The following is a 20,707-nucleotide window of genomic DNA, read 5'->3' as shown; positions in this document are numbered from 1 at the left end:
GGTGGCCCCACAAAGTTATGAGTTTATTCTACTTTCCAAGGAAAACTTAAGAAAAGCTTCCCTGCAGCATGATGCTGCCATTGCCAACTTTCACTAATGATTAGTGTTAGATGGGTTGCACTGGATTGTATCAGTATTATAGTAACAGAAGCTGAAACCATTGCACACTTTACAGGAAGATGTATACTTTATTAAAAAAAAAAAGAAAAACTTAAAAGTTTACTTCAAATACGGATTTACTTTGTTACTCCATTACATCTAACTCCTATGAAATGTTCACAAATTATAGGAACACTAATAGTTTTTTGCCCGTGTCTGTTTAAATTATAATGCACATATGTGTTTCAAGAGTTTTGTAGTCAACAAGGGTAAATGATGTGCTAAATGAGGGCAATGCATGCTAGGAAGGACTGGAAGGAGCTCTCCTTTCTCTGCCTGTAAATTGGACCCTTGGGTCCTGCAAATACCCAGCACGTTTCCCGCAGGCGGCCGCAAGGGGCGCTGGTGCTCAGCCAGTCCAGGACGGCTAGCTGAATATTCAAAGTTTATGAAAAGGCTTGCAGCGTATCGGGGACCGCTGGAGCGGAGCGCTGAACTGTAGTTATGAACCTGGAAAGAGTGGCCAAGTTGTAAAAAAACGACTTTAGGCCGAGGCCCCTCTCGCGCTGGAGGTGTGATGAAGCAGCGAGCTGTCAGCGGGCCTGTCTGTCAGTGGGCCAGCGCTCCGTGAAACATCTCCCCATCTCACACACTTACACACACGGGCTGTGGGTGGGAGCTCAGTGCCCGGTGCGAGTGTCAAGGCGGCAGGGGAGGAGGGAGAGAGAGAGAGAGAGACGTGGAGCGGAAAGAAAAGGAAGAGTTGAGTGAGAGAGGGGAGAGAGTGAGAGACCTCGACTGAAAGAAGGAGAGAGAGAGCGAAAGGGAGAGAGAGACACCGAGGGAAAGAGAGAGGGAGAGAGAGGAGGAGAGCTCCGTCTTTCCCGGTGCACTTGGCAGTCTAGTTGCGGGCTGCTGTGCTGTTGCTGTCGTGGCGTGGCTGGTCGCGCCAGGCGGGGGAACTTCACCACACTGGAGCCCGGAGTCCCACTCTCTCACCTGCGCAGTTCGGAGCTGCCATGGCTCTCTCGCCAGGATTGACTGTCCTAATTATTCTGCCGGCCTTCCTGCTGCACACCAGCGGCCTTTACATCGCCAGTAGCGTTGGTGAGTACAGTACAGCCAAACGTGGCCAGTGTTTATACTCCGTATCTGATCTGATCTCTTATCAGCGGGGCTCCTCTGAGCGCTCCCCGGAACTCCGCTCCAAACTGTCCGGTTTTCTCATTCTTGCTTCCTCTTAGACCTGCCTTTTCAGCTTCTTTCCCCAAAATAACACAATTTGCAACTTCTGTGCGTCCTGCTGTGTGCGCGTACTTTCCGAGGGTCCCTTGGCGGTGCAACTGCAAGCAGTGTTGTGATTTTCTCTCTTCCTCCTCTCCCTCTCTCCCATCCATTCACTGGATTCAATTCTTCTATTAGAGAAGCACCGGATTTTCCGATCACACTGTCGGGTTTTGCAGGGGAAGTAGCCGTAACGTTATCTGATTCGGCCGTTGTCGCATCTATCGATCTGTGACAGGACGCATGGCGTCGGATTTCAGCCTATTGATCACACTATTATCAAATCGTTCCCCCAAACATAGAGAGGTCCAAGAGGGATTAAGAGAGTGCGCTTGATTTCATCAGTCAGCAAACTTTATGCATTTAGACTTGATGAGTGCGCCGGAGAGATGCTTGTAGGGAGGCGACACACCTGACTCCTGGATAAACACTGGCACCATGAAACGGCCTTGGCTCACGGTGTTTGCGTGTGTATCATCAGTAGGTGTGGGAGCATCTCTGTAGTGTTACCTGTAAGGTCACTGTCACGTGTGAACCACAGATAATAACGTAAGAGCATCAGTAATTTATCCAAAGTAACGCTTTTAAAAAAAATGCAAACTATTTATTATAAGAAAGATGATGCGTGCCTGACATATTAGGTCGGTTTAATACCGTGTTTGCACGAATGCTTTCCCTCCTCCTTCTTCATCTTCTTCTTCTTCTTTTTTTGAAGTCGGGCAGTTTGACAGTGATGAAGCAGCGTGAGAAAGCTGCAATTAGCACCTTGATCTTGCTCCGGGTTTCCTGTTGTCGGTGGAAGGGCACAGAAGGTGTCAGCAGCGCAGCGCTCACTGCTGAGGCTGCCGTTTCCAAATGCACGCAACCAGAGCGTCGGGGTCGCCTCTGGGTGCATGGGTGGGGTCTGCTCCTGCGTCTGCATGGAAGGGGTACAATTGGAGGGGATTATAATATGATAATTTGGGAGTGGGGGTTCAAATCCCCCCCCCCCCTCTCTCCACCCCAAAGTCTGAGCAGAGCCTCTTTCAAAATTATTCACTCCCCTGAACCTTTTCATACTTTGTCAAATTGCAACCTAAAATTTAAATGCATTTTTAAATTTTAGACTTTGTAAGGCAAATGAAAAGTAACGCATGGTTGTAAATTGGATGGAATATGATACATGGTTTTATACATTTCTTCTTGTGCCATGTATTTGTAATCAGCCCTCTTGTATTTGTACTGCAATTATTACAGCAGCTGACACTGCTGTAAATCCTTTGTGCTACTACAGTTGATTTTTTATCTATCTATCTATCTATCTATCTATCTATCTATCTATCTATCTATCTATCTATCTATCTATCTATCTATCTATCTATCTATCTATCTATCTATCTATCTATCTATCTATCTATCTATCTATCTATCTATCTATCTATCTATCTATCTTTTTGCTAAATACCTTAAGGTAAGTAAAATTGGATGGATGAAACTATAAACAAGACATTTTCAAGTCTTTCCATGAATCCTCAAATGGATTTATGTCTGGACTTTGACTAGGCCTTTCTAAAAAAATTATATATATATATATCTTATGATCCACTTTTCATTGTGGCTCTAGATTAGAACAATGTCTTGCCTGAGATTGAATCTCCTGTGCAGACTCAAGTCATTTTTTGGCCTTTTTTCAGCTTTTCTTCCAGGACCGCCCTTAAAGTTCCAGCCATTTTGCCCATCAGCATTGACCAGGTTCCCAAAAATGTCATTGCTGAAGAGTAGCGTCTGCATGACTCTGCCAACGCCTTGCTTTCATGTGGGGATGATGTGTTTTCAGCGTGACGAGCAGATTTAGTGTTCCGCTAGAGTTTGGTATACAGGCCAGAAAGTCCAGTTTTCAACTCGAGCACCTTTGACTATGTGCTGGCGATGTACCCTAAATTACTAGTTATAAAGTGTAAGTAGTGTGATTTCTTTTGACCTTTTTTTTTTAGCACTGGATTTCTGCACTCTTCAATACATTGCAATTTGTTTCCCCCCCCTGAGTTTTGAAACTCTGTAGCTCCTCCACTATTACTACAAGCCTCTTGATTAACGCTCTTCTCACTCTTAGATCTTAGTGATTCTGTTTGTTCACCAAAGTCGTCTAACAAATCTGTGAGGCATTCACAGAGCAGCTGGCTTTACTCAAACATTTCATGACACACAGATGGACTTTGTTTCCTTCTAAAAGTCAGATCGACTTGGTTTTATTTCGGGAGATCAGAGTAAGCGCACAACCATTTTGTTTAATTTTCCGTTTAAAACAATTTAAATTTTGCAACACTTTATTTTGCCAAACTATGTAAAATCACAATAAGCTACACTGATGTTTGTGGTTATAATGCAACAAAATTTGAACCAGTTCAAGATTTATGAAGTACAGACATTTTTTTTAAGCTAATGTCTAATCTTGTAGCTCTTGTTTAAATGTGATGTAAGGTATGTAGATCACTATGATTCATATCTAGTTCAGTTCAGTAAATTAAACTGCAAATAAATATCAAATCTAATCTGTATGACACCTGCAAGCTATCCATGCGTAAAAATTGGTAGAACACCTGGGACCTTCAACATACACTGTGTTGAGACTCTGTCTACAGCAGAAAAGAACAGACCGACATAAAACCAAAAAGAATCAACTAGATAAAGAGGAAGATGTTCTCTGCACACTTTTACAACAACTCTCTTTCTCGATGTCAATAAAAATATGACATCGAGTCATTTAATCTGGCAGAGGATTTCTAGAGAATTTAAATAAAAAATCTTCACTATGTATTTCATCTTTCAGTTTCACAACAATGAGAAATGTGCATGTAAAATTAATAACATGACACAACTTTGAATGGTTAAAAGCTTGATCTTAAATGTTATACATTTCCTGTAGAACTCCAAATTGTAGCTAATTGGATCGAAAACGTTGGGAGATTAACAGCGGCTCCAGAAATGATTGGAAATTGGTGTGATGTGAATAAACTTGCAGATTCTCAGCCGTTGCATTGATTGATGCGGCTTTTGTCAAAACCCTTTCTCTGTTATAATCTGTTGGACTTTGAGTTTAGCTTGATCATTTTGGTTTCAGAATCTTGTGTTTCCTTTTATTCTTCTGTTTTTGGTTACTAGTGTTACTCTTTTATTTCAGTGCCTGAGTCACCTAGTCTCTAATATCTGCTCCCATCTGTTCATTCCCTCATCTGTGGAGCATCAAAGTGCCCAATATAAATACTTCTTGGTTCAGGTACTCCATGTCAGACCCTCTGTTGTTTGCACCCTGCTGTTTACAGTCTGTTCCTGGCTAATAAGTTCTGGTAATTGAAGTCATCTTTATTTCCACAATGCTTCTGCTATCCTAGTTTCTGTAAGTGGATCCTCAGCTACACCCAAAACATAACAGTGTACAATTCCATAATTTCTAACTTTTTAACTTTTGTTGTTTGATTACTTACTTTTTTATTACTTGCCCTATGACTTTTTTCTTACAGTTCTTCCCTCTCCTCTTCACCCAATAACATTCTTTATGTCTTCCTTCCGGATTGATTCCCTAATTCAACGCTGCTTTTCTTCTTTCCCAGACTCCCTGCAGCACATCCTGGGGGACTATGGACTGGTAAGGCCGATCAGTGTGGATGCAGAGGGCCGCTTTCTGTCACATGCCGTCTCGGCTGGTCGCGTGGCAGCGGGGCAGTCCCGTAGGCGCCGGAAGAGGGAGGTAGGAGAAGGCAACGATGAGTGGGAAGGACCTAGAGGAGCCGAGGAGAACGGAGAGTACCAAGCCGGTCAGGAGAGGCTTTACTACAACGTCACCGTCTTCGGCCGGGAGTTCCACCTGCGCCTGCGCCACAACGCCAGGCTGGTGGCCCCCGGAGCCAAGATGGAGTGGCACGACGACCGTGACAGCATTCGGTACTCTGAGCCCCTGCATGACGAGTGCCTGTACGTGGGGGACATCACAGACACACCGGGAGGCACCGTGGCTCTCAGCAACTGTGACGGACTGGTGAGTGGACAAGCACCTGCACGTGTGTGATGAGTGGATGTGGGGCTCGCCACGAAAGCATCTGGCAAAACACGAGGTGACACAGGAGAGCGCAAAACCCATCCAAATGGATTGGGTTACTCTAGGGCTGCACAATACATCACAAGTATATCATTAAAACAGCAACAGGAAGATAAAGAGATGAGGTGATCAAGTCATTTAGGAACCACAGCTATCCTGTGTCAAGGCCAAAACAGCAGATGTTGTCTGGAAGGAACTTTTTCAATAATACCTTCTTCTTTAAATCTAAATGATATTTTATGTTTTCCAGTAGCTGAATTGCACACTCATTTTTTAGGGACATTAACACATTTTAATTAATCTTTTTATTACTTTTTATTTATTATTCATCTCAAGTCATATAGTTATCACATCATTCACCAATATTACTGCATATTGCATGTTTTCCTAGGTTTCTCTATGGTGTGAGCTCCTTCTCCTGTCACATCCACTCCTTACAACTCTAGGCCTGTCGTGAGATAAAGCTGAATCATGTTTTAGCCTCTTCAATCTCCTCAATATACTGAAGGAGTTTTCAAAGAAGTACATCAATATTTCTCTAATAATCTCATATTAGGCATAAACAGGTATGAAGTTCTTACAGTTTGATCACTTTGAGCATTATTAAAGTGATAATGCTCACTTTATTAAATTAATGCATAACGTAATTGCATTAATTTAATACCGCAGACAGGTTTGCTGGGATAGTGATACGTCTTACGGATTTTAAGCATTTTTTTTTAACATCCTGTCATGTTTTTTGATGCCCTCCTACTTTGAATACTGTGTGTGAGTTGGAGTCGAACATGTGGAGTGTTAACCTGCATCAGAGCATTTCTTTTGCTGCTTTGTATTTTTCACATATTTTAGCATCAACTGTTTGATCCACCCTGGAATGAAATTTGAATGCTCTTTGTTTGCCGTCTAGTGGTCAGATGATTTTTGTGTACTACTCAGAAAGTAGGTCATGTCGTCAGTTTAACTTTCCGTTTCAATCACAGTTTTGGTGACAGAAGTTTTGCATGATTTTTATTTTTCTTTATTGGGTCTTTGGTGCCATGTTTCAGTAGCAGTTGTGCAATTATTGTAACAGTGGCACACATTTGCAATATACATGGTGTATCTATGTGATGGGATTTTTAAACATTGAACTAGTGATCAAATGTGTCATAAATCCATGTTGAGTTGTCTAGCATGCCTTTCTACACAACTGAAATGCAAGAACAAATATGAAATAGTGTGGTGGGAGCATTAGCAAAATTGATGGGTGACACTTTTTTAGTTCCTTCACTTTGACTGTCCATGTTTCTTTGTGACCAGAAAAGTGTCCAAAAAGCAGAACTTGTCTTCCATGATTAAAAACATTAAAACGTTGAAAACAAATAGTCTTGTCTCAGCCAGATAACTGGTGGTAACAGGTGGCAGAGAGACAATAATGTATTCCTCTACCCTCCAAATTATAGTGTTGAATCCAACAAAAATGAAGGAATTAAAAGATTTACCCAATTTATGCGTCAAAAATGCTAGGACGCGCATAAATTGGGTAAATAATTTGGGGAAATAAATAAATAAAACAAAGAGTGAATCAGAATATATGCAGTCTCAGCTTTTTGAGTTGTATTTGGCTTCATTTCGATGCAAGCAGAGAGAGCGGACCAATAACGATCAGTCCAACAACACTCAGGATTTAAACTGCCCCCATGAAATGTTTTGTTGCCCAACAGTTGCTCAAATAACTTTTAATAGATGGAAGGAGAAAAAAAAGAGAAGGATATGGCAAACTGTTGGTGAATGACTGTCAGTGAGGGAGCGAAGTGAGATGTACACAGTGTGAAGACTGTGCACAGGAACTGAGATGAGAAGATGAGGAGAGACAGACCCAGTGCTAAAGGAAGAGGTGGAAGGGACGACTGTACGAGATGAGCCTAAGGCAGTGCAGGAGGAAAAAGGAAGGTAAATATGGAAGCATTATGCGAAAAAAAAAGGAGGATATGTACAGGAAGTGTTCAGTTTGGGGAGAGGTGGGGGGCGGGGGAGTGTCCTCTCATTAGGGAAATGGTTCATTAGTCAGTCAAATCAGCCCACCATTGAAGCTGAGCGGCAGCAACTGGATCCATTTAGGGTTGAGGACACTGGGGACTGAGTGAGCAGCTGAGAGAGCAGGCAAGAAGCCAGAACAGGACTGGCCTGACATGCCCACTTAGCTTGATACCAGCCAGCGGCACCTCACCGCTGTTGCTTCTTGTTCTGCATTGTCCTTTCAGGCCTTATTGGCAATGTCTGGAAAAGCTTGCTGCTAAAGCAAAGTTGTAGCAGATCACAGATCCTGTCAGTACCAATCATTAGTTTGTTAACTGCACTCTCTCTTGTTCCACATATCCAAAGGATTTATTAACACATGTAAATTTCCTATCGTTTGCATGCAGGAACAGGTTCAGCTGAGTATAAATGTCTGCAGAGAAGGAATTTTTTACTTTTTTTTTTTTGGAGGTTATGGGGACGGGAAAAAGGACCACACTTCACTACTTCAAAAGCGTGTAGCATCTTTGAAGGCAGGATGTTGAGTTAAACAAGGATTTAAATGTTTTGTCAGCAGTTTTTGTTTGTCGTCTGCTGCGTGTTGGCTGCAGGGCTTTAGAGGTGGGCTCATGTTACGGAGGTGTCACCGTTTAAAACGTGAGAGGCCTTACTTTCTTTGAGACTCTGGCTCACCTCAGGCCAGAGCACCTTGGATTTTAACGATCAATTTTAAATTCTTTAACAGCAAATATCCGTGGGCAGTTTTTGTTACATCTCCTGTATTGGCCCTGTGATGTATAGAGACACAGTTACACATGACAGTTTCTCATTCTTTATGATTGAATTTTGTCTCACTTTTAATTCCAGGTCATTTTATTACCAATAATTACTCGTGTTGTCTGTCTTTCTATTTTACTCTTTCATTTCATTTTGGTTATTCGATTGTGTGTTTCTAGTGCTTAAATGTCCAAATCACTTTGAGTGACGCTTGACTGCATGAGAAGTGCTGTAGAAACGTAGCTTGGATGGATGAATGGGTAAAAATAAAATGCTCCACAACATCTTATTCACAAAGTTGAATGGATTTGATTCAAGTTTGTAGCAATATTAAGGAAGATTAGGTTGGCTGGGACTCTTTCATAAATGTGTTTTTCCCGTGGTTTTAGAAAAATGTTTGCGTTTTTGGAGTGATGTTAGTGGCTCCATACAAATGACACCAACAAAAGCTTCTGAATGTCTAAAATGTATTATTCAATGAAGGTTTGTACATTTTGAGTAGATGAGAAGCAATATTTTTCAAGGTTACAAAGAAATAAAGCTATCTTTAATAAAAAAAAAACTATTTAGTGGAATTGTGTGGTTGTGAAATTGAGGAAAGTTGATCTCAGATACAATAATAAAATCCTAGAAATGGTTTCTCATTGCAGACGGGAGAGGATTAGCGAAGAGAAATTGGACCAGAACCAGGATCTGAATTCCTTTCGTCTCCGTGTGTTTGCTTAGAGACGCTGTTGATTGTTCTGGCCTGATTCTGTGCACATTCGGGTTTGTATCTTTTGTCGCAAAGATTGGATTGATGGCTGTGGTTATGACGACATTGCGGTTTATGTTTTAATGACGGATACTTATTTTACTGTGAGACGCATCTCGACATGCTGAAAATGACGAATTCATTTTCACTTCAAACACTTCGTCTTTTCTCATTCCACTCCTCTAAGACGTGCTGCTTTGAAGGAACTCAGTTTTCTACTTAAAGTTTTAAGTTTTTGCCCAGTTTCTGAGAACATGTCGTTAGAGCATGTTCCCCAACCTCTTTGTTGAGTTTTCTCCATTATGTAGTCGTGACTCTTCGAGGTAAAGTATCCTTGAAGTAGATAAAGCACAGTGAGAAATGCTCTATTCAGAGACATAAGTGTATTACTCTATTTTGATTTATTATGAACTCCAAAGTATTTGACCTGATATAAAAAAAGAATAAATTATGAGTCAAACACAAGAATTGAATGGGCAAGTTGGTAATAAAGTTACATGACTCAGCCTCTTGAATTTCCACAGAATCATCTTTTACGCTTCAACTCTAAAATAAGAGTTTGTCAGTTTACTCGTGCAGACTTCGACAGGTGAAATGTGTACATTAAAATAACATTTTATTGCAATTCTATAGCTTTGAGTTGAACATTTTTGCGAAACCCAATGTCTATTTTGATTTCAAACAATTCAATGTGGAAAAATCCTACATTAAGAAATTATTGTTTTAATCTGAAACACTGGTGGGACCATTACAGATACTCCTAACGATCCAGAGGCATTTAAAAAAAAAAGTCATGTCTTTGAATCATTTGAAGTGAATTAGTTGATTAGCTTCTCTTGAGCATAAATGACACGGCACACACGATTTATCTTAGTCACCAAAACACTAGAAAGAGGGCCTATAATTATGTTTCCACTGAATCAGGAGGCTGGTCACAGGGGTTAAAAGAAAACTAATGCTCACTGTAAGAGCCGAAACAATCTCCTTGTGGTCAACAAGTTTCCATAAAACCAACAGAAAATCTCTGCAAGCAGATCTGTTCTGTGGGACGCCGAGCAGAAAAGAAAACAAAAAACCTTTTCTGTCTTACCATTACTAACATAAAAATGTACACACATAGATGAAAATGAAACGAAGGTATTTAGCATCAACAGAAATAAATTATTATGTGAAAAACCACGTTAGGTCTATTGTAAACCATAACGAGGGATGTGTGATGCTGCGGGTCTGTTTCTCTTCGAAAACAGACCTTCTCATGGTGTCTACACCTATGGTCCAATGACGGCTAGAGATGTTTTGCCCAATTTATTTATTTTTGTTCTTGTTTCCATGAAGTGACATCACATTTAAAAGTCAAAGTACTTTTTGTAGTTGAAAAATCTGGTATTAAAGTAGGTTCTGCTTTTAAAAAAAAGTTTGGGAACCTCTGTAGAGCTACATATTGTCCAAACAGTACAAGACCCCATTTTCTGTATGCTTCAACTTTGTGAAATGTATTATAACTCAATATTCTCCTTTTGCCCAAAGGAAGTTGAGTAAAGTATTAATAGCAGGAGTACCACTGGCTTAAACAGAACATTGTATTTCATCTTATTTTCTAAAAAACAACAAAAAAAATAGTTTCTTAACATTGAATGTTTTGCCAAATGAATAAATATACTGAAATTAAAGTGTAGCTTTTATTACATTTTCTGTATACGCTTATGCTACTGCAGAAAAAGATGATGTTGTTTAAGTACCTACAAAATAGTCCACTTCTGTATAAAGAAAATATTCTGTTTCTCAGTGCCTTATTCGTCAGATATCAACCTATACTTCGAGGACTTGATGTTCTTTTAGACGCACCAGAGTAACCATTGGATTCTGAGCATTAATGTGCCAGTTACAGTGTGAACAGAGTCTTACAGGGAAATGAAGGGCTGCACAAATCGACTATGGAGAGGACTGATATATTTAACAATACGTTTCATAGAGGGCGTGTGTTACCACTCATCTTTGTCTTTACAGCTGCAAATCAGGTGGGTGCACACCTGGATGATTAAATACTGCTCTGGTGCACACATTTGCTGCTTGTTGCATCCCCAAATAAATGCACAGTATACATGCATCAAATACGCTTCGTGCACCCGCCTTGTTGCATTTGCCCCGTGGTTCCCCTCGTTCTTTCTATTTCTTGGCCAGCAGCAAAGCGGAAGGACTCTCCTAATGATGGTATTAAAAGAGTCAGGAAAATGACAGAGAAGGTGAAAGACAAAAGAATGTAGGAGATAGCTTCTTGCTTCCTCACACCCACAGATTCAGAGCTTCAGCAAAGAAAAAAAAAAAAAACGGAAGAAAAAAAAAGAGAGACAGCGAGAGGAGAGACAGTGTTCCTTTATGAGCACTCTGTCTGTTTTTAGCAACAGCTCTTCTCCTGTGCAATGATCAGACAAGTGCTGTTCGGGGTTAAGGGTATTGCCCATCATCTATGCAGAAAGTTTACAGCTGTCAAAATCTCTCCGTGGTTTTTCATTAGCATAAATTATCTCAAGTTGATTACTCTTTAGCCCTTATTCCACACAGGCGATACTCTTGTATTCTTTTCCTTGCTGTGAATGTTGTGCGTCTGATTAGCACACAGCATGGATGCCGGAAGGCAGCACTGTGACTTTGTGCTTGCATTGAAAACACTCTGACATAAATGGCAAAGAGAAATGCCAAAGAATTGACAGGTTGTTTATTGATTCATTTTCTTTTGGGTTGGAAACATTGTTTTTTAACACAGAAGCAGCCCACTCGGCGTTTCAAAGCTTTCCTGGAGCATACAGGCCCCGAGGAAGACGCTACCAATTTGCTAATGTCACAAAGATGGATGAGGCCAACGTTTTCTTAACTCTTGTCTAAGGCTGTACAGATACAGAACTTAATTTATGCAGAACATTTCATTAATCGTAGATTCCATTTTTTTTTTTTACTGAATATTTCCAGTTTGGGTTTGTGCAAGTGTTGCTTCATATTGGTAGGGAGCCATTTCGTTCAAGTTAAATAACACTATTTAATATTTAAATATTCCGTTAAGCAAAATAAACATAAAGCATTTTTTTTGCACCTTATTTGTTTAGTTTTAATTTATCTGAAGATTTTTTTTTTTCAAGCCTTAAAGGGACGCAGCCTCGCACGTTACACTCTCATGCAGATGCCCTGAATTTCATTAAAACTCCACCCCCAAGTTTGAATGTAAGACATGAAATAAAAATCCTGCCATAAAAAACCTTGAAATTAAAATGATGCTACGAAAATAAATCCTTGAAATGCATAAAGTAGCTTACAAAAAAAAGTCACGACATAAAAAACCATTATGAAGTGAATAAATAAACAATGAAATAAATAAGAGTCTGATTTGCAAACTGATGTAGCAGATCCATGGATGTTTGGTCAAATCTGGACCCCACTCTTCAGCTTCAGGTTTTAGGTGTATAAGCTGCTTGATATTTGGTTTTCACTTAGTTGTGGTTTAGGTTTGACCCTAATTGTTGCACACATTAAGAAAAGTGTTATTTATATCTTAATTCCTTTAACTGTGTTAACATCGACCTGAAATTATCATCGTATCTTTTTACTCACTGCACTTTAGGGGGGTTGTAAATGCCTTTAAAAACTTTAACTTCATTTTTACATTAGAGCAATTCAACATTAGATTGATTTGCAGTACAAGTCTGCTTAACTAAACGTTATTATCACTGAATCAACTTGGCATATCTAAAAGTCCACCATCATCTGAGCCTGACCAGATGTCGGCAGCAAAGTTTGCAGACTTGCACACTTTTCCTAGTGTATTAAAGACTTGATCTGACAGCTTACTTGTGGTGCACTTAAAGGGAAAGTACATTTTCAGCGGCTCATCAGCTTTGTCAGTCAAAAGCTCTCTAAATTAAGCATTGCTTTAGCTTCTTCTTTTCTCGTATGACCTTCCTACCCAGCAATTTCTCTCTCTTTTTTTTTTGTAAACGCTAACGGCTATAAACGTTTTGTGGCATTTATCTATAAAACTGCCATGCAGTTGCACTAAAATATAAACTGCTTTTTATATGAATACTTAAGTATTCCCATAAACAAGTTAACAAGTCAAATTTGTAATACATTTTGGATCGTGGCAGTGGTGGTGTGAACTCATAAAAACTTGTGTTTAAACTCATTCTGGTGATTTGCTGCCCTGCATGGAGTCACCCTTCCAAACAGATGGGCTCACTGTGAAGAAAATATAACTTTCACCTCTGTGCAAATATTAATAGTGCAAGAATTATTACACTTGATTGAAAGCCTAAACTGATAAGAGTAATTTTGCTGTTTTCTGTTGAGGCTTCCTGTTATCTACTGAATGTCTTGCTCTCTAAGAACCAAGCTGTTTGTGATGTTTTTATTTCCATTTATTTTTTATTTTTTTCAAAGGCAAAGAACAAGTTTTACATTTGTTTCTAAATTTAGTTCTAAGGCAAGTAACTTGGATTGAATTAGATAAGATTGATTAGAATATGCACTGAAATTGATTATTTTGATTTGTTCAAAGATTTACAAGGATAAGGATAAGTTAGTGAACATAATTATCCTATTAAGTGAATTTTAAGCTTGGATAACATTAAGTATTAAATTGCCTTTCTCAGCCACTTGCTTGCATGTCTGCTGAGATCTCAATCGTGCCACAGTTTGTCGATGGAGGTGAACGCCAGTTCCTTTAAAATAATCAGAATCGCAATAAATTGTGTCAGTGCCACTTGCCCCAGCCTGCAGCCCATGGAGCATGCTCAGTCATTACCTCCACATTAGGAGTTAATAGAAAAGGCAGCTGTGTGCCGAGCCAAGCCATATATCCATCCAGCCGACCCAGCAGCTAAGCCTGGTCAGGCGTAGCGGCTCTGGGCCCTGCAGTGTGTTATTCCTCCCTGGGTCACACGATAAGCAGCTCTCAGCTATAATCAGCTCAAATTGAAATGATGACATCAATTATAGCACAACACACAGCTGTTATTGACCCTAGCCCTGCCTGGCTGTAAAACAAACAAACAAAAAAAATTATAAATAGAAGAAGGAAAAAAAAAACAAAACAGTGGAGTGAGGCCTGCAGGAACCACAGGGCTGGAGGGAGAGCCTGGTACACTGGGTAAGAGGCCAGTGTACGGCATGAATGAAGTGTGGGAGAAGGAGAGAGAGAGACAGAGAGAGAGAGATATGCCCCCTGGTATCTGATTGCAGTGTAGCTCTACTCAAACATACAATTACTCAATCTGGAGCTATTATCAGAATCAGAGGAAACGGCGGAGTGCGAGCGAGAGAGACATGGAGTAAACTCATTCTGAGGAATGTTACACTGAGCAAACGAGTGCTTTTACCAGAGCTGTGATTACTGCCACTCACTCCATGCACTTAACCAGCCCCCTCGCCGCTCTTCCTCCCCTCGCTCTCTGTCATTCACACAGGGCTTCCTCCGTTTATCTGAGTGCTTCAAATAATAGGACTCTCTACAGAAAATAGAGCAGTGGAACCCCAACAATTTAAGGGAAATACCTCTGTGATGTCATAATACAAGTGGGTTATTGTTATACTCCTTACTCTACAGCGGATGTGGCAGTGGGGAAGATTTACACACGCACATGTATGTATGTATGTATGTATGTATGTATGTATGTATGTATGTATGTATGTATGTATGTATGTATGTATGTATGTATGTATGTATGTATGTATGTATGTATGTATGTATGTATGTATGTATGTATGTATGTATGTATGTATGTATGTATGTATGTATGTATGTATGTATGTATGTATGTATGTATGTATGTATGTATGTATGTATGTATGTATGTATGTATGTATGTATGTATGTATGTATGTATGTATGTATGTATGTATGTATGTATGCAAAAGAAAAAGAAAACGGTTTTATGAATTGTTTGATTTGATCTATTTATCTCAAGCAGGTTTTTAAAGACAAGAAAACAAGCAATCAGTAAGACAGATACATCATGTGCATACATAACTGAGAACAAAATCATTTGTTTTTTGTGAGGTCTATATAATTGGTCTATATAATTGGTCTATATAATTGTAATCAATTACTAAACTGGGTTTTCATCAATTCATAATCTATCAAAAAAGACGTGACTGCATCAAAGCCCAGATGGACATGAGCTTTTCTAGCTATACTCTGTACTATGTGCACGTTGTCTCCGTTTGGTAACTACAGTGGAAGGAAAGTCTGCGTGCTTCTGTGGCTTTTTGTTACAAATAGAAATCTGAAGTGAACATTTGTTTATAGACCCTTCACTGAGATATTTCCAAATAAAATCTGCCAACACACAACCTTTTACTTACAGCGCGAGAAAGTGATCCTTTTACTCAGGTGGAAGAATTTGTTGATTTGGACGCCATCAGTCATTAATGACTGATAGCTATGCACATCATAAATTTGGTCTTTACAGAAGAAAGCCATAAAATATCCAGATTAAACTTTGCTTGAATCCATATTGGAAACATATGTTATGTTTCGTATCTTTGCGGCCTCCATGCAAAAAACTATGTTTGGCTGGAAAACTAAAATGTTACATAAACCTACAATCTGGTGGTGGCAGCATCATGCTGTGGGCATCTTTTTTTCTCTTTCCAACAGGACAACAGCTGTTAATATATACAGACAGAGTCGCAAAGGAATGACATGTATTTATCAAGAGTGATTTTTAAATAGTATCAATCACCAATATCTGATGTTGGCCTAACATCTGATCCTATAGTGAGTAATGATTCCTTTAGCTGGAAAATACGTAGATAAACATGTAGATGGTTCAGACTTCTGGTTTCTTCATATTTCTTCATCGTTGGGAACTTGTCTTATCAAGCATAAAATATAATAATGTACATTAAAAAACAGGAAAATCATAAAGAAATGTAGCTTTTCTTGAAATGCTTTTCGTGCCTGTTTGACCAGCTCTAAGCATGGGAGTCCCCACCGGACTGCACAGCCATGCAGAGAACTGATCGATGCTCGCAACATCAGCAGTTCTGCAGCTCTCTGCAGAAGCCTCTGTAGGGCTTCTTAGAAAACCAGACGAGACATCATCCTCTCATCCCACCGTCTTAACAAGCCGTCTTCCAGCCCCACCTCCAACTGACCCTGCCTCCATCATCTGGAGCTTATTTTACCTCCCGTTTCATGTTTCCCCGCAAAACAACATCATAGAGAGCGTAAGAAAATGAGAAAGGTGCGGACACTTGTTTATAGCTATTTTTGGTAATGGAGGTATAATTAGCATGTACACTTCAAATCAAAAGGTTACATTCTTGATTTAAGAAGCTTGGAAACTTCAGTGCCTGATCATGGGGGGATGTTATGCTTGCCAGCTGTTTATACCTCATGTGCTTTTTTTTGTACTGCTGCCCTCATACTGTTGATTTGTTTTACTGACTCTCATTTGGATTTTCTTCTTTTCTTCTGTTTTTTTTTCTGTAACAAAAACATTACACATTCTTTTTGGTTGTGCATAAGGACTTCAGGAACTGTAACAGTGCAGGCATATGTAATATATTATATAATGACATGTTGTATTCTAATAACTGACACTGTGGGGGCTGGAGTGAAGAAGCAGAAACAAATAAAGACATGCTCTCCTTTGATCAGTCTGACTTATTGTTTGCCAACGTGTACATGGAAAGCTTTGGATATGGCCGTACAATTACATAACCTGTTTGCCAAGAAAATAATTTCATTTTTTTTTTTACATGTAAAGCACAGTGGGATACTTTTTTAGTGTGACACTAATGCGTTCTTGGTGCATCCTCTCAATTATGGAGCAAGTTTTGTTTTTCCAAACTTTTGCTGTTTCTGGTTTTTCTATGAAAATACTGTATATTACAGAAGCTTATATCTTTAATCATTGTTTTATCCAGGAAATGCATCCTTCGAATTCTCTGAAAGAGACGGGAGTTTGTAGACCACCTGGAAAACGAAGCCATTGTAAACGTATCCCCATTTTCCCCTCTTCAAAGCTCTTGCTGTTCTTTTGGGGTTTTTTGTGGTTGTAGAAAGAAAAGCTTGAAATTTTCAGGTGCAATTTGTGTCGTGAACAGAAATGTATCTGAATTTTCTGCATTTGACCGGCGGATTAGTAGTTAGTACCAATTATGGGAAACTGGCCCATTTCAAACCTTAGCCAATTGATACTTATCGTCATATAAATGAAATGGAGCACATCCTTAATAACATAATCAGACTAAGCAAATCTTGTTAGACTGTATCACATTTTAATTGTCACTGTACAAAATATTAGGAGATGAGAAGCTCCAAGAGTTTGCATTTTAAATGTAAACTTTCAGACTGATCAGAGGAAAGCACGTCTTTATTTGTTCCTGCTTCTCCAGAGCTCAGCATCGGCCTTATTGGAAGAGACGTTGGTGGGACACTGGACAAGCTGACGGTCAGTTAAAGAGCTGACACAATGACGAGGCCATTAGATTCTCACCTACACCCAATTTGGAATCGCTAAATTACTGACAACTCTACAGACAGACAGGCTAAACTTGCACTGCATTGCAGCTGTTTTGTTGTCGTTTGTACTAAGTCTGCACTCGGGATTTAAGATTCTGCTACAGTATCTTTAAAAGACGATAATATGATATTTTTGTTGGTATTGAAATGATACCTTGACAGTTCCAGATAACTCCCCTGCCCCATCAGAAGACAAGATTTTTAATGACAAAATCTTAAATATGTTTATTAAATGTTAATTAATATTAAATGGTACTAGTTAAGTATTAAATTGGAGATGGTCACATTTACCAACATGGTTAATACAATGCATTTCTTTGGTGATGATGTGTCCTTCGTGTGAATTACATTTAAGATTTTCAAAACTGCTCAATTTTCTCCTCTTCATCTTGTGGACTGCTATTGAAAAAGGCAAACAGCAAAGCATCCATATCTTTTATTATTGCTTCCTTCATATTTGGGTGCTTCTGTGTTATTTTTAGATCTTTCTCTAGAAAATAAAACAAAAACAAACACACATAATGTCACTCTCAGTTTGTGTCCCCTGGTTTATTTAACTTTTCACCCCAGCTTTACTTGTTAGTTCTTTTTTGGTTTGTTTTTGTACTACTAAGCGCGTTGTATCTACATGCCCATGGTATCTTTCAGCAGTTCCTGAAACTGTTGCGAAAAGTAACGTCTTGAGCCAGAAGAAGCTCTTCCAGCTCTGCAGACGCGCTGTCCAGTGCCATTTTCTAAAAACTCCCGTCAATCTGCCCTCTTAAACCACAAGCATTCCACACTATGGTGGGAGACTCAATTTAAGATAAAATGCATGTTTCACTCACTTTTTTATTTGCTGTAGAGAATTAAAGGTGATTTTTTTGTTTATTCTACAAGTTCAAAACAGAAATCATGGAACATAAATGTACAATTCTAAGATTGAAGCAGTGTCCATTTTACCATGTCTTTTATTACATTTGTTACATTTTAACATTAATCTTTGTATTCACTTCACTGGTCCGTTTGGTTTTTGGACAACATTCTACTTTGTGATTAAGATATAGACTGGCAAACATTGTTTTTGGTCAAAATGTTTTGTTTCTCAGTCCTGTTTGCACAAAATATCTCCTGATTTATTCAAAGAGTATAAAAGTCATGGGTATATATAAAACATTTCTCTGTTCACAAACTGTGGATAGAGACCATCTCCAAATCCTGACTCGGACTACAGTCAGTGTTCATTCATATATTAAATATGTTAGTTTCAAATTTAAATGCACATTTACTGACTATGTTGTTGTTGGAGCAGAGATGATTTTATACCCTATGAAAATGCTAATAATCTTGTAGAGAAGGAGCCAAAGATCCTGCAAGAAATTTCAACAGAGCTGCTCAGACGGGGAGCAGGTTAGATGTGTAGCGAAGAACTGAGATGAGCCTAGAGAAGAGAGAGCAGCATAAAAACAGAGTGAGGCTTTTTCATTTGTTTTGTGCTCTTGAGCTTCTCTCGTCTCCCAGCTGTGGGGTTTTCCCTCTCAGGGCGGGCGTGGCTGCAGCTGACTGATGCGATGTGAAGGGACCCTTCTCTGTGTTTCTCTCACTCGAGTGTGACAGAATGAAGCTGTCATTCAGTTGTGTCTTATTTCCCAGTTCCTTGCTTTATTTCTTACAGCTGCTGGTTTAAATGGTTTTCTACCAGCACTGGTGTCCGTCCAGAATGATTAGTTTGTATGGATGTTGCATTTGTGAATTCTTTTCTATACTTTCCTCAACATTTTCCCTCATCAGTGTGTCGCTAAAACGTAGCGATGATTAAGTTTTATTAATAAATGTTGCTGGGAGAAGGTCTCAGGTACTCTACTTTCAATTTTCAAGAAACACTTCTTGGAAAAGCTTATGTTTGTTTTAAAAGTGCGTCAAACAGGCTTTCTAGTATTTTCACTTCATCAGGAAACATTCTGATGAAGAATGTTTTCTTTATCAGAATGTGCATCTTGTCTATACTAAATGAGGATTTCAAGTAATTTCTCATCTCAGGTTCTTCTGAAGCACTGTAATTTTTTTTAAATTTTTTTTTTAATAGCAAGAACATTTTTTTTTCATTTCGGTTGTGAACTACGGACTTTCTCAGTCCACCAAGATCAATTGTCCTACATGGTGTATAGGTGCCGAAGTTTGAGCTACGTCAGAAAACACTGACTTTTAAAAGTCACTTTTGGGATTTAAGCCTCAACCAGCCTTTTTTTTTCTTTTTAAATCTCATTTGTGTTAATTGTGTAAATTGCTTTCCCGTAGAGTAAACGTGGTTGTAGATAAATGACTTGAACAGCTTAACTGCGTTTTACAATGATGTGCCATAAATCCACTTATACGTTGCTTCAACAAATGAAGAATATGCCCCCAAATCTGAGGTCGGTTACAGGATAATTATGTTTTGTTTTTTTTTTGGCTGAGGAAAGGTTGTAGTTAACATCTGTCTCTAGAACACGGACATAAAATTTTATGACTCAAATCTGTGTAAATCCGTTACACTTTTTTGGCTGAGTATATCTGCTTTTATAATCAAGGAGGTTTTTGGCTGCGGTGCACAAATGGTCTGTTTTAACCAGCTACCGTAGCCAATGTTTATTATACTATCCATGTCTTTTCTGCAGTGGATGAAAAATTATAATAAAAAAAACAACAACATTTTTTGCAGAATCACAAAGACTGTGTAGTAGACGGGAATATGACAGAGGTTCTCAAATCTCTGGTTCAAACCTTTTGTTATTGTTCTTATTCAGTCCTTTGTTACATTTGCAAAAGCATTTGCTCAAATATATGTGGATAACAATATTTTTTCCACATCTTTCAGTTGTTTTTAAGTATTAATGTTATAAAATGAATATGTTTCATTAGCACAACGTTTTGGCACACAAGAAAAAATGACCATTTAAACAGGAAGAAAACTCCAGCAGAGCCAGAGGTTTGAGAAAACAGCAGATACGCAAAAAAAAGCAGCGGTACGAGAACTGTCCACGTTAAAGAAAAGTGAAACGTCCATAGCAGGAGAAGGGAAATGCTGCTTATAAGTTAGCAGCATTATCTCAGCCAATTTGCTCCTCCAGAATGCATCACAGCTAAAAGAGATTGCCCAGGCCAGGTATGTGTGGAGAGAAAAACACTGAGAGGAAACAAAGTTAACACTGGAAATGGCAGCAAACTATGCAGAGTAGTAGAA

General features: G+C 39.1%; 1 protein-coding gene across 2 annotated transcripts in view; it reads left to right on the top strand.

Annotated features, from left to right (window-relative positions):
• Positions 1–539: 539 nt before the first annotated feature.
• LOC103471261 (uncharacterized) overlaps positions 540–20,707 on the top strand; it is a 125,023-nt gene continuing 104,855 nt past the window's right edge. For both annotated transcript variants that reach the window (XM_008420140.3, XM_017307184.2), the window contains exons 1-2: positions 540–1,206; positions 4,974–5,398. In XM_008420140.3, coding sequence (XP_008418362.2) covers positions 1,119–1,206; positions 4,974–5,398 — 513 coding nt within the window. In that variant the 5' untranslated portion in view covers positions 540–1,118. The remainder of the gene's footprint in view (positions 1,207–4,973; positions 5,399–20,707) is intronic.

The sequence above is a fragment of the Poecilia reticulata genome, chromosome 10, assembly GCF_904066995.2.
Source record: "Poecilia reticulata chromosome 10, P_reticulata-male-v2, whole genome shotgun sequence".
Classification (NCBI taxonomy): Eukaryota; Metazoa; Chordata; class Actinopteri; order Cyprinodontiformes; family Poeciliidae; genus Poecilia; species Poecilia reticulata.
This window is presented reverse-complemented; position numbering and strand designations above follow the sequence as displayed.